We start from the raw sequence: 19,928 nt of genomic DNA on the forward strand, positions 1-19,928 counted from the left end.
AGGATAAGAAATTAGGAAATTAAAAGTTGCGGTGCAACAAATAAAATATTATTGACTGCAGCAAACAAACAGAGAAGATTAGAATTTGCCCATCAATATAATTTTCACACTAAAACAACATATGGGAAACGGTAATATTTTCGGATGAAAAAACCCTTTCAATCATGTAATAATGGCAAAATCCGCGCCTTTACAGGCCTTCTAATACCAGATATGATAAAAGATATACACATAAGAATAATCAAAGTGGACGTTTAAATAAAGTTTAAGGACGTTTAAATAAAGTTTAGTATAAACGTTTGGGCCTGGATTAGTTTTAGAGGACCAGGCGTTTGTCAAATAGTGCAGGAAAGGCTTAATGCCTTAGGATATTACAATATCCTGAACAATGTTATGATGCCATCGGTTGGTGTCTATGGGCAAGATAATGCTCCTATACATAAAGCCCCTATAGTTCAAAACTACCTAGACGAAAGACGAATTCAAGTTTTACCGTGGCCCTCGAAAAGCCCTGATATCAACCCAATTGGAAACGTTTAGGGTAAAATGGCAAAATATATGTATAAAGATAACTTAACCTAGATAGATGACGCATGGCACCAAATAACCGAAGAATATACCAGAAACTTAATTTTAAGTACGCCACGAAGTTTGCAAGCTGTAAGTGATAACGACGGTGCGCTTACTAAGTATTAATAATTTTTTATTCCATATTATCAAATAAGATATTAGTTAGTTTTGGTATATTTATAAAATGTGTTCCAAATAAAAATAAATATCGAAAAATAAAAAAGTTTTGTATGAATATTATTATTTAAATATGTAATTATTAAGACTCCAAAAATTCATAATGCGTAAATATGCATACCATACCAACTCCCAAGAAATGCGATTTACTATAGACTAGGAGACAATTCCCTACCTAAATTTTACTGTCCCAGTTTTTTTTCGGCACGATGGTACATGTTCTTTAAAACTGACATTAATTGATCTTCTGGTTTGTCGTATGTACTTTTTACGTTTGCAATTAATCTCGTAGATCCCGGACTTTCCATTGATCTTTATTTTATCTTTTGGGTTTCCTAAGTAAGACCTAAGTCTTTGAAAACCCTATCAAAGCCTCTCGTCAAGATAGGATCGTATGGTATTGCAACAAAAGTTTGCTTATTTTTATCTTTTTGAAATGTGGTAGAGTTTTTAAGACTAACTTTAAACCTATGCCTTCTAATCAGCTATCAGATATCAATAATCTTATCGTCATAACCATTGACCCTAGCAATTGTTTTAATTGTTGATTTTTCTTTATTAAATCTGCTATTACTTAGAGGAAATGAGACCAAACGATGTACAAAGAAATGCATGCTAGTCATTTTATGTTGAAAATTGTTAGAGTCACTAGTTATGTATTTAAAAGTATTTCTTTATTTTCTATAAATATCAAATTCTAACTTGACAAGAGTATCTAAGAATGGAAGTTGGTTATTTGTTTTTTATTCGAAGGTAAATTTAACAGATGAAAAACAGTTATTGAGTTGTTCTACAAAATGATCAATATTGCATTTGCTTTTGTCAAACACGGCAAACATATCTTAACCAAACTCGTGGAAAGAATTGGAATGTATTTTTTGCATTTAACTCAAAACGGTTCATAAAGACCTCTGCTGGGAAGGGACAAAGGCAATTACCCATGGCTGTACCTTCTAGTTGTTCATAGTATGAGTTGTTATATTGAAAAATATTTTGTGACATACAAAGTTTTGTTAATTTAATTATTTCTTGGATATTATCGAAACCATTACTTTCTAGAAGTTCAATAAGATTGACTTTTGAAATAAAATGATGGCTGTTTTTCACCGACAAACATTCATAAGGTAATTTTAATATCTCAAACTGCTTTATTAAAAACTTTAAAATGTTGTAAGTTGGAGGTCCTATGGTGGAGACAATTGGTCTTATTTTATTGCTAGGTTTATGGTTTTTCTTGAATTTTTTTGAGGAGGAAACAAGGTTTTTACAGTCATTTAATGCTGTCTTAACCTTAGCGAAATCATTTTTGATAAAGGGTTTTTGGAAATTTTTTTATATGGTCCATTTTTAATAAGATCATCAACCGGTTTAAAATATTCTGGTTTGTCTAAAACAACAACTGTGTTTCCCTTGTCATCTTTTAAATGGAAACAATCCTTCTCTCAGTCGTTTAATAATATTAGAATCCGAAGTGTTTTTTGATTTAGTAAGATTCTTGGTAATTTGGTTGCGAATCTCTAGCAAAACCTTTCGAAGATTCTGGCAAGTACTGAATTGATGATTCAACACTTACTACAATCTCCTCCAGGTTGTTTTTGCAATTTGAACCTTGTGCAAAGTTTAGACCCTTATTGAGAATAGCAACTTCTTTCTCATTAAATGACTGAGAGGATTGATTTTCAATGATATTTCCTTTTCCTTTTGTGGTTTATTTTTCGCACTCACTAACTTTTTTGTATAATGAAGAAAATTTGCTAATATATTTGTGATTAATAACCTCGAACGTATTTCTTTGAAAATTGCTCCATGCTTGATACTCTAAATCAGTTTGTCTAAAAGTAAGTTTTTTAAAAAATGTGTATGCTTCTAATTCTAAGATACGTTTACTATATAAATACATTTTTGCTTAGCAAAAACTTCAGCCTTTTTGGCAAATTGATATTTACTTTTCAAAAATACATCAATAAACTTTGGAAAAACTGAAAGGCGTTGCAAGATTTTAAAAACCAACCTTAGTAGTATTAGTAGTAGTAGTAGGGTTGTATCACTCCTGGCATACTTAATGCCAGGTGTGAACGGCTTTAAAAATCGCAATACAATCCTTTTTGTCTAAAGAAAACTATGTGATTCTTCTGCAATTAGCTTTTAGTTAGAATTGTTTTTCTTTTTATAGGCAAATAAAGTATTTTGAATTTAATTTAGATAGATACTTCTTTAATTTTTATCATCATTTTTCGTTCAAAATTGCTTATGTAATCACTATTTATTTGTACCATATCCTTAGTAAAAAAAATGCGGTCTAATTCTGCATTAAAAAATAGTAGTTTCCTCATTTAAAAAACATATTGATGACGTCATATCTTTTTTTTGAGTCATCCTGTATATTTCATTTCCACGAAGAAAAACCCTAAAACAAATATTAAAATCGCCGGGTCCGGGCATTTTTTTCAGAAACGGCCCATTTCATTTTTATTGAATTTAGCCGCTACGATTTACGGATGCACTAATTATAAATCAAAATTATTTTTCCTGCCGATATGAGTTCCATTTTATAAATGTAGTAAAACATCGTCCAATAGTCGATCCATAACGCAGTTAAATTCAACTCGATAGCCTATCGGATTTTTATTATTCACGAGAGTTAATAACACTCAAACCTAATTTTAGAGACGGTCGTCAGCTGATCGCCGGTCTTGTATACTATCCCACAAAACTATTTTCAGCTCGCACCAATAAAATGACTCGATAAGCGGCATTTTTTGGCACGCTCTACCTCGGATTTTCGACCGCTGCGTTCTTTAATGCGTCCGCGTTTGTTTACCGGAGGTTATTTACTTTTGTTTTCGAGAGGAGAGGATTTTGTAACTCAGCTTTTATTGCTTTCAACTTCAAACAAACGGTATTTTTTTCTCTCGTGAGGTGACAGTTTAATTATTTTTTTTTATGGGGATTAATTGAGGAAGGTTTGGAATAGCTTTTGTATGATCAGGGCCTGATTGGTCGATTTTTTCCACAAACGAGAATATTAGGCTCAAGTTTGAATTGAAATTTTATTCAGTATAGTATTTGCCCAAAAATGCGAAGATTAGCTAAAGCTACTTTTTTACTCTTAACCTTAATAATAATTACAAATGTTTTGACAAACAAGTAGTAATATAAAAATTAATCAAAGAGCAAATTGAAAGAAAATAGGAAAACTAATTAAATACATTTGTAAATCCGCAGAAAAGTAATTGTGCAATCGTTCTTCCATCAAAAAAAATTCAAAAATAGTTTATTCAATAATTGCTGAAAATAAAACTAAGTAAAAACAACAAATTATTAAATGAATAAACAGTTAAAGCACATTAAATTTACAGTCTTGCGACATAACTATGGAAAAGAAGACATCTACTAAGGCAACTAGTACGCCAGCGCGTAGCGTTTCTTCGTCCTTCGGTCTTGCTCTAATAATTAGTGCTAATCAATTTTAAAAATATAAAATTATAAAATCAACAAGAACTAAACTATAACAAGTATAAATAAAATAACTACAAGAAGAACATATGTACACAATTAAAACAGTACTTATTAAAGAACAACGTAAAATCTTCAATGAACATAATGGATACAGGCAAAAGAGGTTTTTATGCAAAGCTCGATTTTAATTCTCTATAATTAAAGTTGAAAATAAAGGCTTTTACTGCTTTTTTAAACTTTGCTCGGAAGTGCATTATTTTCTTTACATCGGTAGAAAGCAGATTAAATATTTTAGGTGCCATATAAGAAATGCACGCATAAAGTTGCTTTACCCTAAGAACACTAAACTCTTGAAATAATAAATCTGTTAGTTATTATTTTAAGTATCTGCGGTTTTTATACATCATTCCTGTGTTTTTTCCACGCTACTTAATGCAGTTTCATAACTGCTTCCCTATGCTATTATGCCATATTGAAGAATAGACTCAAATAAGCTATAGTATATAGTCTTTAAATAACTTTTATTCATATAAGACCTTAATTTCCGTAAAATAAATATGATTTTTTGTAGTTTGGTACTTATATTTTCTGCGTGATATTTGAAACGCATTTGGCTATCCAAAATTATGGCAAGATATTTTATTTTCTGGACCATTTCAACGTTACTAACGCATTTGCATGGTAGCGTTTTTGTACAATCAGGTTCGTGTATTAAGTTTCCCAACTTGGGATCGAGAATCTATGTGGAATGGTAGGACTTTTGATTTTTCCCAGTTAAGACTTAAGACATTTAGGTCTAGCTAATTTTTAACCCATTTTAAGGTCTTTTGGCATGTATTGCTAGTAGTAGATTGATACCTTTTTTTTCATCATTCTCCTCGTCTGAAGATATTTTAATTACACTTACAATCAAAATACGGTCAAATTAATGCAGACGCAACTCGACTGTTTGCGAGTTTCGATAGGAATGACCAGGCACAAATGCTCATTTTAGTAAAGCAAATGCTCTTGGGTATGAGCAAATCGTTATTCATATATCAACTCGAGTAGATGCTTATACTCCAACCGGTTTCTCTAAGCTCTTGCTTTGAGCGTTATACTCATGAGCATTCGCTTTCTTTTGATTCATACGGGCCAATTGTTTCATCAGGACAACGCTTGAGTCCACATGTGCATGGTCGCAATGGCGAAATTGGGAGAATTGAAGTTCGAATTGCTCCAACATCCACCGGTATCACCAAACTTAGCTCCGAGTGACTTTTTTTTGTTCCACAACTTAAAAAAATTTCTCGCAGGGCGGATATATGGTTCAAATACTGAGGTGGAAGGGGCAGTAAACCTGTATATTCAGGTTTGCCTAAAGATTTTTTTTCTGATGGTCTGAAGGGTTGGGAAAAGCGTTTGATCAAATGTATTGACTTGTACTATGTCTAGAAATACATTTTTGTTCGGATTGAAATATGTGTTTTGCTTTAAAAAAGGCCGGAAACTTCTCAAATAGCCCTCGTATCCCTCAGACCAAAAGTCATACTCTCAGCTCCTTGTCTGCCAAGATTTTCTCTATCCAAATCTCTAAAAGTAGAGAATGAGCTAATAATACTAGTTTAAATTGATGTATAGAGTTATGTATGTCATTTATATAAATCAGAAAAAGCAAGAAGGCCAATATTCATACTTGAGGTACTCCATGGGTTAAACGAGCTTCATCCAAGGCTATGTCTTAGTAATTTTCCATGAATCCCATTTACTTCATATGTTTTGCTATAAGTTCTTCACAAAGATGTCATGTTAAACATGATCAAAAGCCTTTGAGAGACTATAGCATACGGTGTTCCTCCCTCAAAAACTCCAGTAGGTCAAGAATAACGAGTGGTAGACCTATGTTGTCGAAACCCAAATTGAAATGATGAGAAAAGAGAATTTACCTCGAAGTAATTATTAAGCTGGTTTTTTAATATGGTCTTAAAAATCTTTGATATTATAGGAACCAATGAAATTGCCCATTTGCTGTAACTTGTGTTTGTAGGTAAAATGTCCTTAACTATTTATTTTTGCCTCTAAGACCATTCTGTCTTAATTGATTGTTAAACTATTTTGGAGTGTTTAGATTATTCCTTGATTTAACGCATTTAGTCGGAAAATAATGTGAATAAATATGCCTTTGTCAAATTTTTGTCAATTAAGAAAATCCCAGTTTTGTGGGTCTAAGTTAAAATATCATATCAGAAATTCCTTTTTAAGTTATTGGTACATATGTATGATACTCAGGTTTTGATTGAGTTCCCTCAATTTTTACAGAGAGTTCTATGGCAAGATGATCTGAGAAATAAGTATGTATGATACCTGTGCTAAAACTAATGTAATCATCAGGATTCAAGAAAAAATCATCAACACAATTTATGTCTCTAGTGCTAGAAAATATCTGTTGTTAAGTAAAGCTTAATTTTTATTCTCGTTGCATTGGTTCACATTCAGGGATTTGGGGTACAAAACAAATATAGCAAAGCTTTTCATAAAAAGAGTGAGTTTTATAAAAAAGTTAAAGATTTGAATAATTTTGACACTTTTCTATTCTATTTCCGTAATAAAATCTCAGTAGATTCACAATGATGCGCGCAGATTTCTGAATTTCCAAATAGTAAATAGACCATCAATCATACTTATATTTTTCTTAATAATTTCTCAAGCTGATGCTCACGAGGCGTTTAGAAAATATCCTCGTTGGTTCAGATCGTTCTCGATAACATCACATTCATCATGATATTCCAGTAATCGCACATCAAATAGAAAATAAAACCAGATTAAAAAATATGTCGAAATACAGGGAGACGTTACGAAAAACACATAATGTTCACCTTTACGCGTGTTGTGTTAATTATGAATGTCAACAACTGCGAGTTTGCTTTTGTGTCGCTTATCTTCCTCCGGTTTGGTTATTATCGAAATTTATACAGGAAAAAATCGCATATATAATCGTCATAATATATTTCTGTATGTATAATCGCAGTAACTAGAATAAAGAATGAGAAGAGTCACGTTTTAGATTTATCTTTTTTTTCCTAATGTTTGCTACAGTAGGGGTACGTTAAAAATCATCGGTCAGCTGAATTATACAGTTTGTCGGAAACTGTTTTGGGTTTTAGGCAGTTGTATTTGAAAATAAATGCACTTTACTTCTAAATTTTGTCCCATACGGGTTTTTAAGATGTTTTGGAAAAGGTACAATGATACCTTTAGCTGGTAACTATTGATGGTAGCAGATCTAGCAAGGACAAAGAAGTAGCTATTGCAGCCTTTCTGTCTTCTCTCAGACCAGGCAGCATTTTGGCTCTAGTTTCCTTCTTTGAAAGTATCAATGCTGAAACCAATGATTTGCTAACCATCATATCAAGCACGGGATAACTACTTTGGATAATAGTTCTCCAGATCCAGATTAAATGGATCTAAATCTTATCGAGAGTCAGCATATCTGCCATAAGAAAGACGTGGACAGTTTTTGATTCTTATTTAAGTATTACTATGGGCAATATATGATTACTACTAACTAATTTTACTACTTTTACATCACAGTAGATAAGCTGATTGAACTACTGTGTGTGTTTGTTAGATGTAGGTCACTAAGTTAGGTTTTTAGGGAATTTGTCTAGTCTGTTTTTGAATATATCTTTATTTTCTTCACTCACAACCAGTTCTGGAAGAGAGTTCGATGCACTAACAACTCTGCTGGTGAGGAAGTGTTTTCTTTGCAGAATCGCGATTGCAAATTGTTTCTCATTTTAGGGTTTCTGTCAATGTAACCCTAAGTCTCTTTCAGCATTTATAGCTAATAGGCAGTGGCGAAGCGTACGAGTAGATAAGGTAGACACTGTCTACCCAAAATTATCCAGTTATTTGTTATTAATTTATCACGTAATTATTTCATGTAATTGTTGAATTAAAATTTAAAAAAAATTAACACAGAAGATAGCCTCTCCTTACTATTATTAAATAGTATCTAAACATGATTAATCCGAAGGCGCGCCCCGCCTGACGCACCAATTAAAATAAAAATGCAGGGTTGACACCCAATTAATGTATACGAGCCCCAAGAAGACACATTGATATTTGTCTTCCGAAATTTGGAACATATAATCGAACCAAATAGACATCAAACAGGGGACAGAGGTCCGGTCGCATCAGTATTCAGCCTATTACGTCTGCAAAATTTACTCGCGGGAAAGACATTCGAGCTTTTGTCTATCGAAGTCGACCAGCTATTTTATTATGCTGTTGAGGGTTATTGTTTTTGGACACGCTTGATCTGGTCGGCCGTAATACATCTTCAGTTTTGTTTTGATGAATCTGCATATGGCATCTGGTGGGGGAGGGTGCTATAGTAATTTAATAATTATTATTTTTATTTTTGGGTGTATAGAAAAGGTTTTTTTAGGATAGTATATAGAAAAGGATATTTTAGTGGTTATTTATCAACGACTGTTCGATATTGGCAATTCTATTTTAGTTGTGTTTTTATTTGTCTTTAATTAATTTTAAAATAATGGATATTATGGATTTATAAGTTATGGTTATACCTATGTTGTGTTTTTTTGTAAGTTGTATTATTTTTATCTATCTATCTTTTTATGCTAGTAGTATTTTTTTTTGTTTTTTATATCACTACATAATTTTTCTCTTTGAGTTAATATTTCATGCGCCTTCATTCTCTATTTCAATAAATTGAATAATATCGAATACACATTTCTTTCTAATTAACGAGTTTTATTGTTTGTCTACCCGAAAAAAAAGTTCACGCTTCGCCACTGCTAATAGGTCTGTATTGTTGATGTTATAAATAATTTGTGGGTTAACTCTACTTAAAGTACTACTCGTTAATGCTTATGACCGATCAGTTTTTTTATACTCAAAACCCTTTTTGATCACCAATCGACCAACTAAAACCAAACAATCTCATAAAATTGTTTAATCGTTTCAAAACTATGGATTTCCATTAAGCGGTATCTCAGATAGCACGAAATAAATCAGTCGATATTCGGCCCAATAAAATATAATATCGATCCGAGCACTTTACTGTAATTTCGAGTCTGGTTTTTAGGAGTAAAAATAGCTCGCCGAAAATACGCAGCCCGTTTTCTTTTCATTTTTTTTTTTTTTTGATAAACATGGAAAGTTCCTTAATATTAGTTATATTTTCGATGAATTTATGTACTTGGAAATTTGAACGTGAACCAATTTGTTTTAAAAATTGCTAGCATAACACAATTTCAGCAGCTACATAAAATGGTAGAGTTTACATTATGTATCAGTACTGTCAAATTATCCCAAAATTCGAATTTAATGATTGAAAATCTAATGTCTTTCAAGAGAAAGAAATTTGGGTTTATATAAACATAGTATATCTGGATGTTATCATTAAGAGGACATTGAGATATGTTTCATGAAAAATATTGGTATACAGGTTGGAGAATTAAACACTGCGCATTTTGCTGTGTGACTGCACGCTGCACTGCATTGAATTTAAAATTATTTTCTTCTCAACTTATTATGGCTCTTTATAATGTTTCCAAAAAAGTTCAAATTATTAAATGGTTTTATAGAGGCAAATCGGTAGTACAATGCAGAGATTTGTTTTTTTTTATCTTTTGTCTTTAAGCTTGTCATAAATTCCACACTAAAGTGCAAGAAGTGTGTATTGAAAGGCTCCAGGAGCAGGAACGACCGAAAGAAATGGTTTGTAGTACCCTAGAGCTAGAGAGGCAAATATTAATTGAAATTATTAGCATACCACATCTTTTAACCAAACAAACATCTCTGTGCCTTATTTGCCAACTTCAAGGTGTCAAAGATCTATAACTTTATATGGATCGAAACCATTTAATAAACTTAAATATTAAAGCTTAATTAGTAATGAGTAAAATTTAATTTAAAAAAGATACAATGAAATTTTTGCTTTTTCACCACAAGTTTTTTTAATAATGTGTTTTAATATCATATATAGAAAAGTACTTTTTGATCTCCCATTTCGTTCATTCTGGCTTCTATTTGGTCTGGAGAACGTCGTGGCATACAAGGTCTGATTCATCAGATCTTAGGCTTACCGCACGCTTAGGATAATTATTGGCTTTGTCGTTTAGTATTAAGAAAAAATAACTTTCTTATACAGTTATTAATTGTTTTAGGCTAACTATAAATAGAAAAATGCCTTGTATGAAGAATTTTTGAAATAAAAGTAATAAGTAATAATATTTATTACTACATTTGTAACTTAAGACCTTTTTTCTGACTTTAAAACTTTAGTAGAGAAACACTCTCACGAGATGTGTTGAACTACGTATTAACCTTAAAGATGCTGCATTAGATAATGATATCACAATACACAGGCTTGTAGAAGAAATAAAAGATTGGATTTCAGGAGAAGAAATTGTTTTCCAATAAATTTTGAAAAAAATGGCTAGCTTTAGATATTGAGCCTTGAAAAATGGATTTAAAGATCTGGGTCACGTCTACCTCAAAAGAAATTAACAAGTTTTAATTTTTTTTTAAGTCTGTAAATCTGGTTATCAGATGTACAGACAACAAAAGAACGAAATAAAAGCACAAGTAACTAATGCACGCCATAAATACAACAACATAACTTTCTCTGATATTCATCTAAAAGACTTGGGAATCCTGTCACAGATCCAAATATGCTAGTTAAATTCCTGCAAACCAATTTCAAACAGTATATGCTGCTGACACTACGAGATTGCAATTGTTCCCAATGAAACTAAAAGCATTGCAGAACTCTATGCATATTACTGATGAATTCGTAGAAGAGCCAGTAAATGGAATGAAAATTGTTGCTAGACCAGGGCTGGGTGGCATCAGCATCATACTCATCAAACACTGTCTCGGTAGCATACAAGATTTCCTAACATCTGCATTTAACAGCACTAATCAATAGGAATATAACTTCAAATTAGCTGACAGCATATGTAATACCAATATACAAGAAAGGTGAACAAGAAAAACAAATATGATTCACTAAATTACAGGCCAATCATGAAAAAATCATTACAAAAGCCTTAACATCTTTTGTTCTAAAAAACCGAATCATCAATGAGAAACCAACATGATTTTCGCCTCACTTCTTAACAACTACAAACTTACTTAACTGCCTGAATGATGAGACACAAGCAATAGACAATGGATAACCAATAGATGTGCTTTATCTGGGCTACAAAACTTATTACTACGAAACTACTTTAACTACACTACTGAGCTTTTGACAAGGTCTCTTTTTGCCATAAGAGGCAAATATTGACATTCATACAGAACACAACTAAATCTAGAACCTTCAGAGTGAGGGTCAATAGACAGCTTTCAGCACACAGTTCAGGGTTCAGTCCTTGGACTAAACAAATTTCTTAAAGAAAAAATCTAACATAGACTATGTTAGATTTTTCTTTAATGTGGCGTTTACATTTTTCTACTTTCATCAGAGTTTATATTTAATTTTTATTACAATAAGGTTTAATTTTCATTATGCCAACACACATCATAATAAAAATTTTGAGATTATCATTCTATGTGGGTTGGGCGCTGATATATGTAAAGCCGGCATCATAAAAAATATTTTAGAAATGACTGAACTTTCAAGTAATTTTTATTGCAACTAATGCAGTTACCCACATCAAAGTCCGACACTTCTAACGTCGTACTAAAAAACAACGACGTAGCATGCGAATAGTAGAGCTCACGAAATGCATGTATGCGCATTGCCATATTTTGCCTTTATGCGCCATCTCTATGCGAAATGATCGATTCCCCAACCTGTATATAAATATTGATACGTGTTGAGTATACAAGGTTTTCAAAGTAGGCACTATTGCTGTGGTATTATTAGAGCTACCAAGTCGGTTAAATACGCAAACTAGTAGTAACTTTAACGTTGATCGATAAAAATCGAACAACGCGTTTGCGCGTTATGTCAAACGCTTTCATTTTTTAAATAGGACACCTAGTATGCAAAATTCTCAATTGATTGGCTCAGATTTCATATACAATGGTCGTTTGTTTTATAAATGTTATTAAGCCTAAAATGACAATTTGAAGTTGCTTGAAAATAACTTAAAGTTTTGTATTTTTTGAAGAAAACATGCCTTCTAGGCATTTAGAAAAATGTGATATTCTTTGTCAAATAAATAGTCATCGATTTCGTGAACGCTATAGTACTTTATTTCCCATGAGTAATTTTACCAGACCAAAGGTACTTTTTGCTTAGTTTAAATCAAATACCTTTAAAAAAAAAGGTACAAAATATGTGACTAATAACATGCAACTGAAATTGATATCTTATACCTTAGTTTGAAGCTCATCTGACTAATTCACTTGATGATTTAGTGCAAAAAGAGTGGATTATGTTCAGCTTTGTCAATGGTTCACTTATCAGGTCAACTTAATACTACTTTTTAGCGCTTAATTCTTTGGAGCGATAAATCAAATTGCTCCAACAGGGGCATGTTTACTATGAAGAACACCTCTATTAGAGTCAAGAAAATCTGATAAATTTCCATGCCTGTAATCTGCAGAGACGCTTTAATGTTTGGTATGGTTTAATCGACTCAATAATTGTAGGAGCTGTATATTATCAAGGCGCATGGACAGGTGAGCGGTACGTCGAAATGTTGACTATCACACTTCATGATTTCCTAGTTAATTAAAATAACAGATCTACTTCCAACTAGATGGAGCTCCTGCCGATAATATTCGCTAGATTGGTAACCTATTCCACGACCTTTTTGATGACCGCTTTTTATCAACTAAACGACCCCATCCACATGCCTGCTCGATCACCTGACATAGACTTCTTTGGGGACTATTAAAATGGTACTCTTGAAGGTCTTCATCTAAGCATAATTCATGCAATTAATAATATTGATAACAGAATCATTGCTAGAGCCACTAGAAGCGTTTACAAGCGGGCTGAAGTGTGCTTGGTTGCACAGAGCAAGATGCTTGGTGATGTTTTTGAGCATTTAATTTAAAAAGTAGCGTGTTATCCAATTCGAGGTTGGCTAAGTACAACCCTGCCGTTTGAAACCTGTCAGAAATAAACGTCATGTGAAGCGTTTTTTTAGTTGAAGGTTTGCCATTTATAAACATGGACCGTTTAACAGTCGAACAACGTACTAAAATTATTAAATTGTTCTATAAAAAATGGTGATTCTCCTGTGTCAACGTTTAGAGCTTTACGAGCTGATTACGGTCGACATAATCATCCTACAGAGCAAACAATTTCGAAAACAGTAAGAAAATGTGAAGAGGACTGGATTGGTTACTGATATTGTAAGGCACGTGCATCACTGTAACGTTCGTTCAGCTGAAAATATCGCTGCTGTGGCTCAAAGTATGGAGGAAGACCCAAATTTGTCAATTCCTTGGCGTGCTCAAAAATTTGGGTTTGTCTTACGGCTCACTGTAGCGAGTTTTACATTTGGATTTACAGCTCCATCCGTACAAAGTCCAACTCACTCAAGGAACTTAAGCCTACAGACCATGGACAACGCAGAACATTCGCAAATTGGTGCTTGAACAACAAGCTGCTGATACTCATTTTTCGAGCAGAATTTTCTTCAGTGATGAGGCTCATTTTACGCTGTGTGGCTACGTAAATAAACAGAATTGCCGCCTATGGGGTTCTGAAAATCCTCAGGTGATCGTAGAAAGGCCTTTGCATCCCGAAAAAGTGACTCAATGGTGTGCATTATGGTCTGGTGGTGTCATTGGTCCGTATTTTTTTGAAAACAATCGTGGGAGAGCCTTAACAGTAAAGTTTGAGTGGTATGGAAGCATGTGATCAATTATTTTTGGAGAGAAATCGAAGAAGAAGATCTGGAAGACATGTGGTTCCAACTGGTTCAACGGACGGGGCCACAAGTCACACCAACACAGGCCAACCGAGCTCTTTTGCAAGAGAACTTTCCAGGACGTTCAATTTCAAGATTGGGTGATATCTATTGGCTCCCAAGATCCTGTGATCTCACACCTTTGGATTTTTTTTTTGTGGGGGTTATGCGAAAGATCGTGTCTACGCCAATAACCCTCAAACTCTTCAACAACCTTAAAAGCCAACATTCGTGAAGTTCTAGCCAAGATATCACCTGAAATGTGCCGAAAAGTGATTGAAAATTTTCTTAAAAGGATTGAAGTTTGTCAGAGGTCCCGCGGTGGACATTTAAATGATATTGTGTTTCACATATAATGGAATGATTCAATCTTTAAAACAAAATAAAAATTTTGTCTCCATCTGAATATCTCGTGTGTTTTATTTAACTTTACTTTCCGAAGCATAAAATAGATAACCCTGTATTAATAGAGTTAAATAGACGATATTTTTTTACATACTGAATTTTTTTCTTATCTTCCTCTTTAATCACCTTGACATATTTGAAAAAATCATCAGTTGCTTTTTAATTTTTGATTTTAAGGTGAAGAATCATATGACAACTTTTGTTTCGAATTTAATTTACTATTGATTGAGCATTTTGCATATTGTGCCCCATTAAAAAAATGGAACTTTTTGACATAACTCGCAAACGAGTTGTTCGATTTTTATTTCGTTTTCACTATCATGATCAGCGGAAAAAACACTACAAGTCTGCCTATTTTAATCGACCTTCAATAATAACGAAATTAGCACCATAAAAACCCTATATAGCACATTCTTAAACATCCGGACTATGCCACTCAGATAAAAAAATAGTTCTATCCTTGGCAGTTTCTATGCGGAATAAATGAAACTTACCGCTCACGTAATGCAGCAACAGGGCAGTGATAGGATAGATGGCCGGGCTATACACGATATCCGGACATGCGTAACCCAATACACTAACCACGCGGTCCGCGCACGCGCGTCCACTCCTCGTCAGATGGTAGGCGTGGCAACGCGACGGTTCCACGAATGTCGGCAGCCCGACCGGTCGTTCGGGCAAGTCCGTCGACCCGAACACTTGCACCACCATGTCCCAATAAAACCCGTCCCCGGACACGCCCCCCCGTACTACCCGCGTGCGCGTGTTGCGTACACAACAACGGCCATAATTCTCTGAAAATACAATAAAATATTTAAATTAAAAACTAAATTTAAAGAAAAAAATATAGAAATTCTTACCGTCGAATCGGATGATTTGCAGGCCACGCGTTCGTCCTGAGCACTTGTTTCAGTTCCTGTCCCTTGTTGCCTTGAAGAAGGGCACGCAGTTCGGCCACGCCCCTAAGAGGCCTTGCGGTGGGAGAAGGGGGTACGCAGACCACGCCCGTCGAGTCCACTAAGGGAGTGAAAGGACTCGCTGTTGTGGCGCCGTTCGAGGCGGGGCCACCTGCAAGATGGTGGGGGGACGGACTGTCGGCCGCGATCAGCATGTCGACGGCCGGCGGGGGGGCGTGGGGCGAGGTCTGCGCCGAGGCGGAGAGAGACTGGCCTATGTTAGGTCCTGGAACATTTTGGGGTCACCTGGAATTAAAAAAAAAAACATGAAATTTAATCACAAAATCTTTGCAGATATACATATGTTTATTAAACAGAGTATAACCATATTGATTTGGAATTTATTTATTTATTTATTTACGGAATCCATTTACAAAAGTGTTACATAGCATACCCATACAAGCATATATATTTAGATACAAAACTATCCATAAATCAATGAAAGGTGTAGATGAGTTAATTAATTAAAGCCCCTATGAAATAATATTCTTTAACTGCCCCTTAAAAGATGTAATCCTATAGTCAAAAAAGCTTATCTGTCCTGACAGACCATTAGCACTTCGAGCCATTCCTGTAATTGGCTCATTAATACCATAATTGGTATGGTGGAATGGGACTGAAAATATTTCTGATTGTCTATTCAATCTGGAAGGCATCCTAAGTTTAAAAAGAGACCATAACTCGGGACAATCTATAGTAGCATTTAAAACATTATGCATAAAACATAAGTCGAGTAATGTTCTTCCTGACTCTAATGTGGGTAAGTTCAGGTTATCACTGACCCACTAACAGTAATACTCCTGTCTCCCGTAACCACATCTAAAAGCAGCCACCCTTAAAAATTTATTTTGAGTCTTTTCAATCTGCTCAATGTAGCAGTTATCCAGTTATATGATGGGGACCACACAATTGAGCCATACTCCAAGATGGGCCTAACATGAGACAATAAAGTAATCTAAAAGTAAACAACGGCAAATCAGTTGTAGACCGTTGGATAAAACCCAGCATTTTCATTGCCCTACCAGTCACCTGATTGATGTGACTTTTAAAAGACAACCTGGAGTCAATAAATATTCCTAAGTCAGAAACCTCTGTTTTGACACCAATTGCTACATTATTTATTTTATAAAGAAAAGCAATAGGGTTTCTTTGATTAGAAAAAGTAATCTTATGGCACTTATTGATATTAAGGGACATTCTATTCAAGTGGCACCAATCAAAGAACAAATGAAGGTCTTTTTGCAGGAGCACAGCATCAGAAAGGGATGTGATAAGCCTAAATAGCTTCACATCTTCAGCAAACATTAGCACACGACAATTTTCAAGTTTCTCAACAAAACAGGGCCCGAGTGAGAGCCCTGTGGCACCCCAGATGGCACCAAAATTTCAGTGGAACATGTACCTCCAAGATTAATAATCGGGGTTCTACCTCTGATGAATCCTGAGATCCACTGAAGAAGAGGCCCCACAATACCTAAAGCCCCAAGCTTCTGCAAGAGTACCCCATGGTTAACCCAATCAAAAGCTTTGGAAAAATCTGTAAATATTGAGTCAACCTGAAGTCCGTTCTCCAAGCAGTGGTAGAGGTAGTTGACATACAGCACCAAATTAGCATCAGTAGATCTGCCTTTTATAAATCCAAATTGCTCAGGATTAAATAAAGATTTAAAACTCCAGGCAATCCTATGACTGACCAGGCAGTCAAGCAGCTTTGGCAATTCAGATTGGTTACACACAGCTCGATAATTGGAATTTCTACTACCAGATTTAAAAATGGGTTTTAGAAAACTTCTCTTCCAGAGAGTGGGATAAGGACCAGTACCTAGAGATTTGTTAAAAATGAACAGTATCGGTTTTGTAAGAACACAAACACATTTCTTTAGGAAGAATGCCGGAATCCCATCTGGTCCAGTGCAGAGCTTATTCTTAGAGGAAGTAATAACCTCATAAACATCCTGCATTGACAGAGTTAAAGTGCTCAGACAAATTGATTTATCAAAATCAAAAGATGGTATGTCATTGACTTGTTCATCCGAATAGACGGATGAAAAGTATTCTGCAAACATATCCGCAGTATCTGAGATATTCATACTAATCCTGTTATTGAATGTTATTCTGGAGGGAAGGCTAAAATCATTTCTTTTATTTCGAATATATGACCAGAAGTATCTCAGATTGCCAGTGAGATTCATTTCCACCTTATTAATGTATTGTTAATAGCACAACTCTCTTAAGTACTCACATTGATGTCTCAAAAATACAAATTCATCATATTTCTGCTGTTGACCACTAATTTTAACCTTTTTGTAAATTTGTTTCTTTCTTATGATCAAACTGCGAAGCTCTCAAGAAAACCAAGTTGGAAAAGAAGAACTTTTGTACCTCTTTAGAGGAATAAACCTTTCTATCAAGGAGTAGATCACATTATAGAAAATTGAAACTATGACATCAATGGATGTCTCTCCCAAAAACAATTGATTCCAGTCTATCCCAGCAAGACAATCGTTAATTGCTATGTAATCTCCCTTACCAAAATCATAAAAATATACCTCATATATCATATCATCAGAATTTTCTGCACAACAAAGGTCAAAACTAATTGCTGTATGGTCTAAGCTATTCTCAAAAATCTTATCTATTGCACGTTCGACACTAATTAAATCTGAGCTACTAAATATGAGATCCAAGGCAACTCCGTTGGTATTTAAAACCCCATTTACCTGAAAACAGTTATAGAAGCTAAAGCAGTTGGCCAGAGAAAGCACAGACTCTCTGTCATTCTCCAGACAACCACCAGCCACCAAACCAAGATCATCATTCTCCCATCTAGCATGTGGTAAATTGTAATCACCTGCCAAGACAAACAATTTTCACAGAGTATTATAGCATAGATAAATCAGACACAATATGAGGGAATACAGAATAAATTAGGTTCATATTTGGTTATATTAAATTAGGTTCAGGTTAGTCTTGTCGAGCTAATCTACACCAGTCTCAGTGCGGGACATGTGGCTGCAGTGGTGTTCTATGATGTATCCAAAGCATTTGATTGTGTGGATCACAGAATACTGCTGTTGAAGCTAGTGATACGGTTTTCAAGACTCATCTTTGGAATGGTCCAGATCTTATTTGTCAGAATGTGTTCAAAAGGTCAATTTTGATAATTGTTCCTCACAGAAGTAAAGGATATCTGAAATCTCAATTTTGATTTGTGTATGTTTTCATTTATTTTTATATATTTTTTTATCTACATATAACTAGCATTTGAATGTCTTTCAGTAGAACTATTGTTCATCTATTATCTTTGATGTGTGTTAGGCTATTGGCAAGTTTACATCAATAAATAAATTTGAAAAAGTTACCACTGAAGTTCCACAGGGTTCTGTCTTGGGACCACTACTCTTCCTGTTGTAGGTATATTAATGACTTGCCACTTGAAGGTGATAATGTTTGCTGATGATGCCACCATTTTATGGCATGAGAGAAATTTGACAGATATCAAAATTACTGTGAACACTGATCTCAAAACGAGGTTAGTTTAGAAGCTTCTTCTAGAAGAAGGCGAAGTGATGGACATGCAATAAAAATTAGAATAATGTCTGAGATAATAGGTCAAATTTCAATAGTTTGGCTATCTAATATAAATCGATGTGTATATTTATTTATAATTATTGATAATAGTATATGTCCTACTAGAATAGTAATAATAATGAGAATTATTAGTGTATGGTCATAGAAGTACATTACTTGTTCTATTAAAGGAGATGCTCTATATCTTAATGGGTAAAATTTTTTCATATTGCAATTTCTAAAAAAAGTATAAACTTTATTTTTCGGGTTTAAGTTCAATGCACTAGTCTGCATTTTAGAAAGTTGCTAGTCAACTAAGAATTTTAATTCCTTTAGGAGTAGGATTTACTTTTGTTGCTGATGTAAAGTATGCTTGTATATCAACATCTATTCCAATAGCGAATACATGATGCACTCATATGATAAATCCAAGAAGGCCTATAGCAGAAATTATTCCTAAAACTCAAAAGGCTTCAAGTTACTATAATCTAGTGACTAGTAACTGATCCAATAGCAAAACTGATTGATTTGTTGGAGTTTTAGCATGTTATCCAGTATAAAAAGAATACAGCCCCAGGGCTGAACAAGATATCTTGCCCAATGATCAAAGAATAATAATTGCCTAATATATATAATGAAGAAAATCAATATTCTTCCCCTTATTAAAACCTAATAAAAACCCTCAGCTCTCAAGCTAGCAGACAGCTATAGGGCGATCTCACTTAACACATGCATTGGTAAAATCATTAAAAAATACAATAACAAATACATTGGAATAATATTTCAACTGTGCAGTTATGACAAGTGCAACAAAATTTCCATAAAAAAGATACACTATCACAGTATTTTTAGATTTAAAAACAGCATATGATAAAGTCAATTTATTCAAATACTCTCACGAGATGTG

The 19,928-nt window shown here is 34.0% G+C and overlaps 1 protein-coding gene across 1 annotated transcript in view; it reads right to left on the minus strand.

The window, feature by feature from the left end:
* LOC126740799 (GTPase-activating protein skywalker) overlaps positions 1-19,928 on the minus strand; it is a 130,375-nt gene that overhangs the window by 104,379 nt on the left and 6,068 nt on the right. The window contains 3 exon segments of the mRNA XM_050446974.1: positions 14,990-15,224; positions 15,226-15,289; positions 15,356-15,697. Of these exon segments, the coding sequence (XP_050302931.1) occupies positions 14,990-15,224; positions 15,226-15,289; positions 15,356-15,606 (550 nt within the window). The 5' untranslated portion in view covers positions 15,607-15,697.

This window comes from Anthonomus grandis, chromosome 9 (assembly GCF_022605725.1).
Source record: "Anthonomus grandis grandis chromosome 9, icAntGran1.3, whole genome shotgun sequence".
Taxonomy (NCBI): Eukaryota; Metazoa; Arthropoda; class Insecta; order Coleoptera; family Curculionidae; genus Anthonomus; species Anthonomus grandis.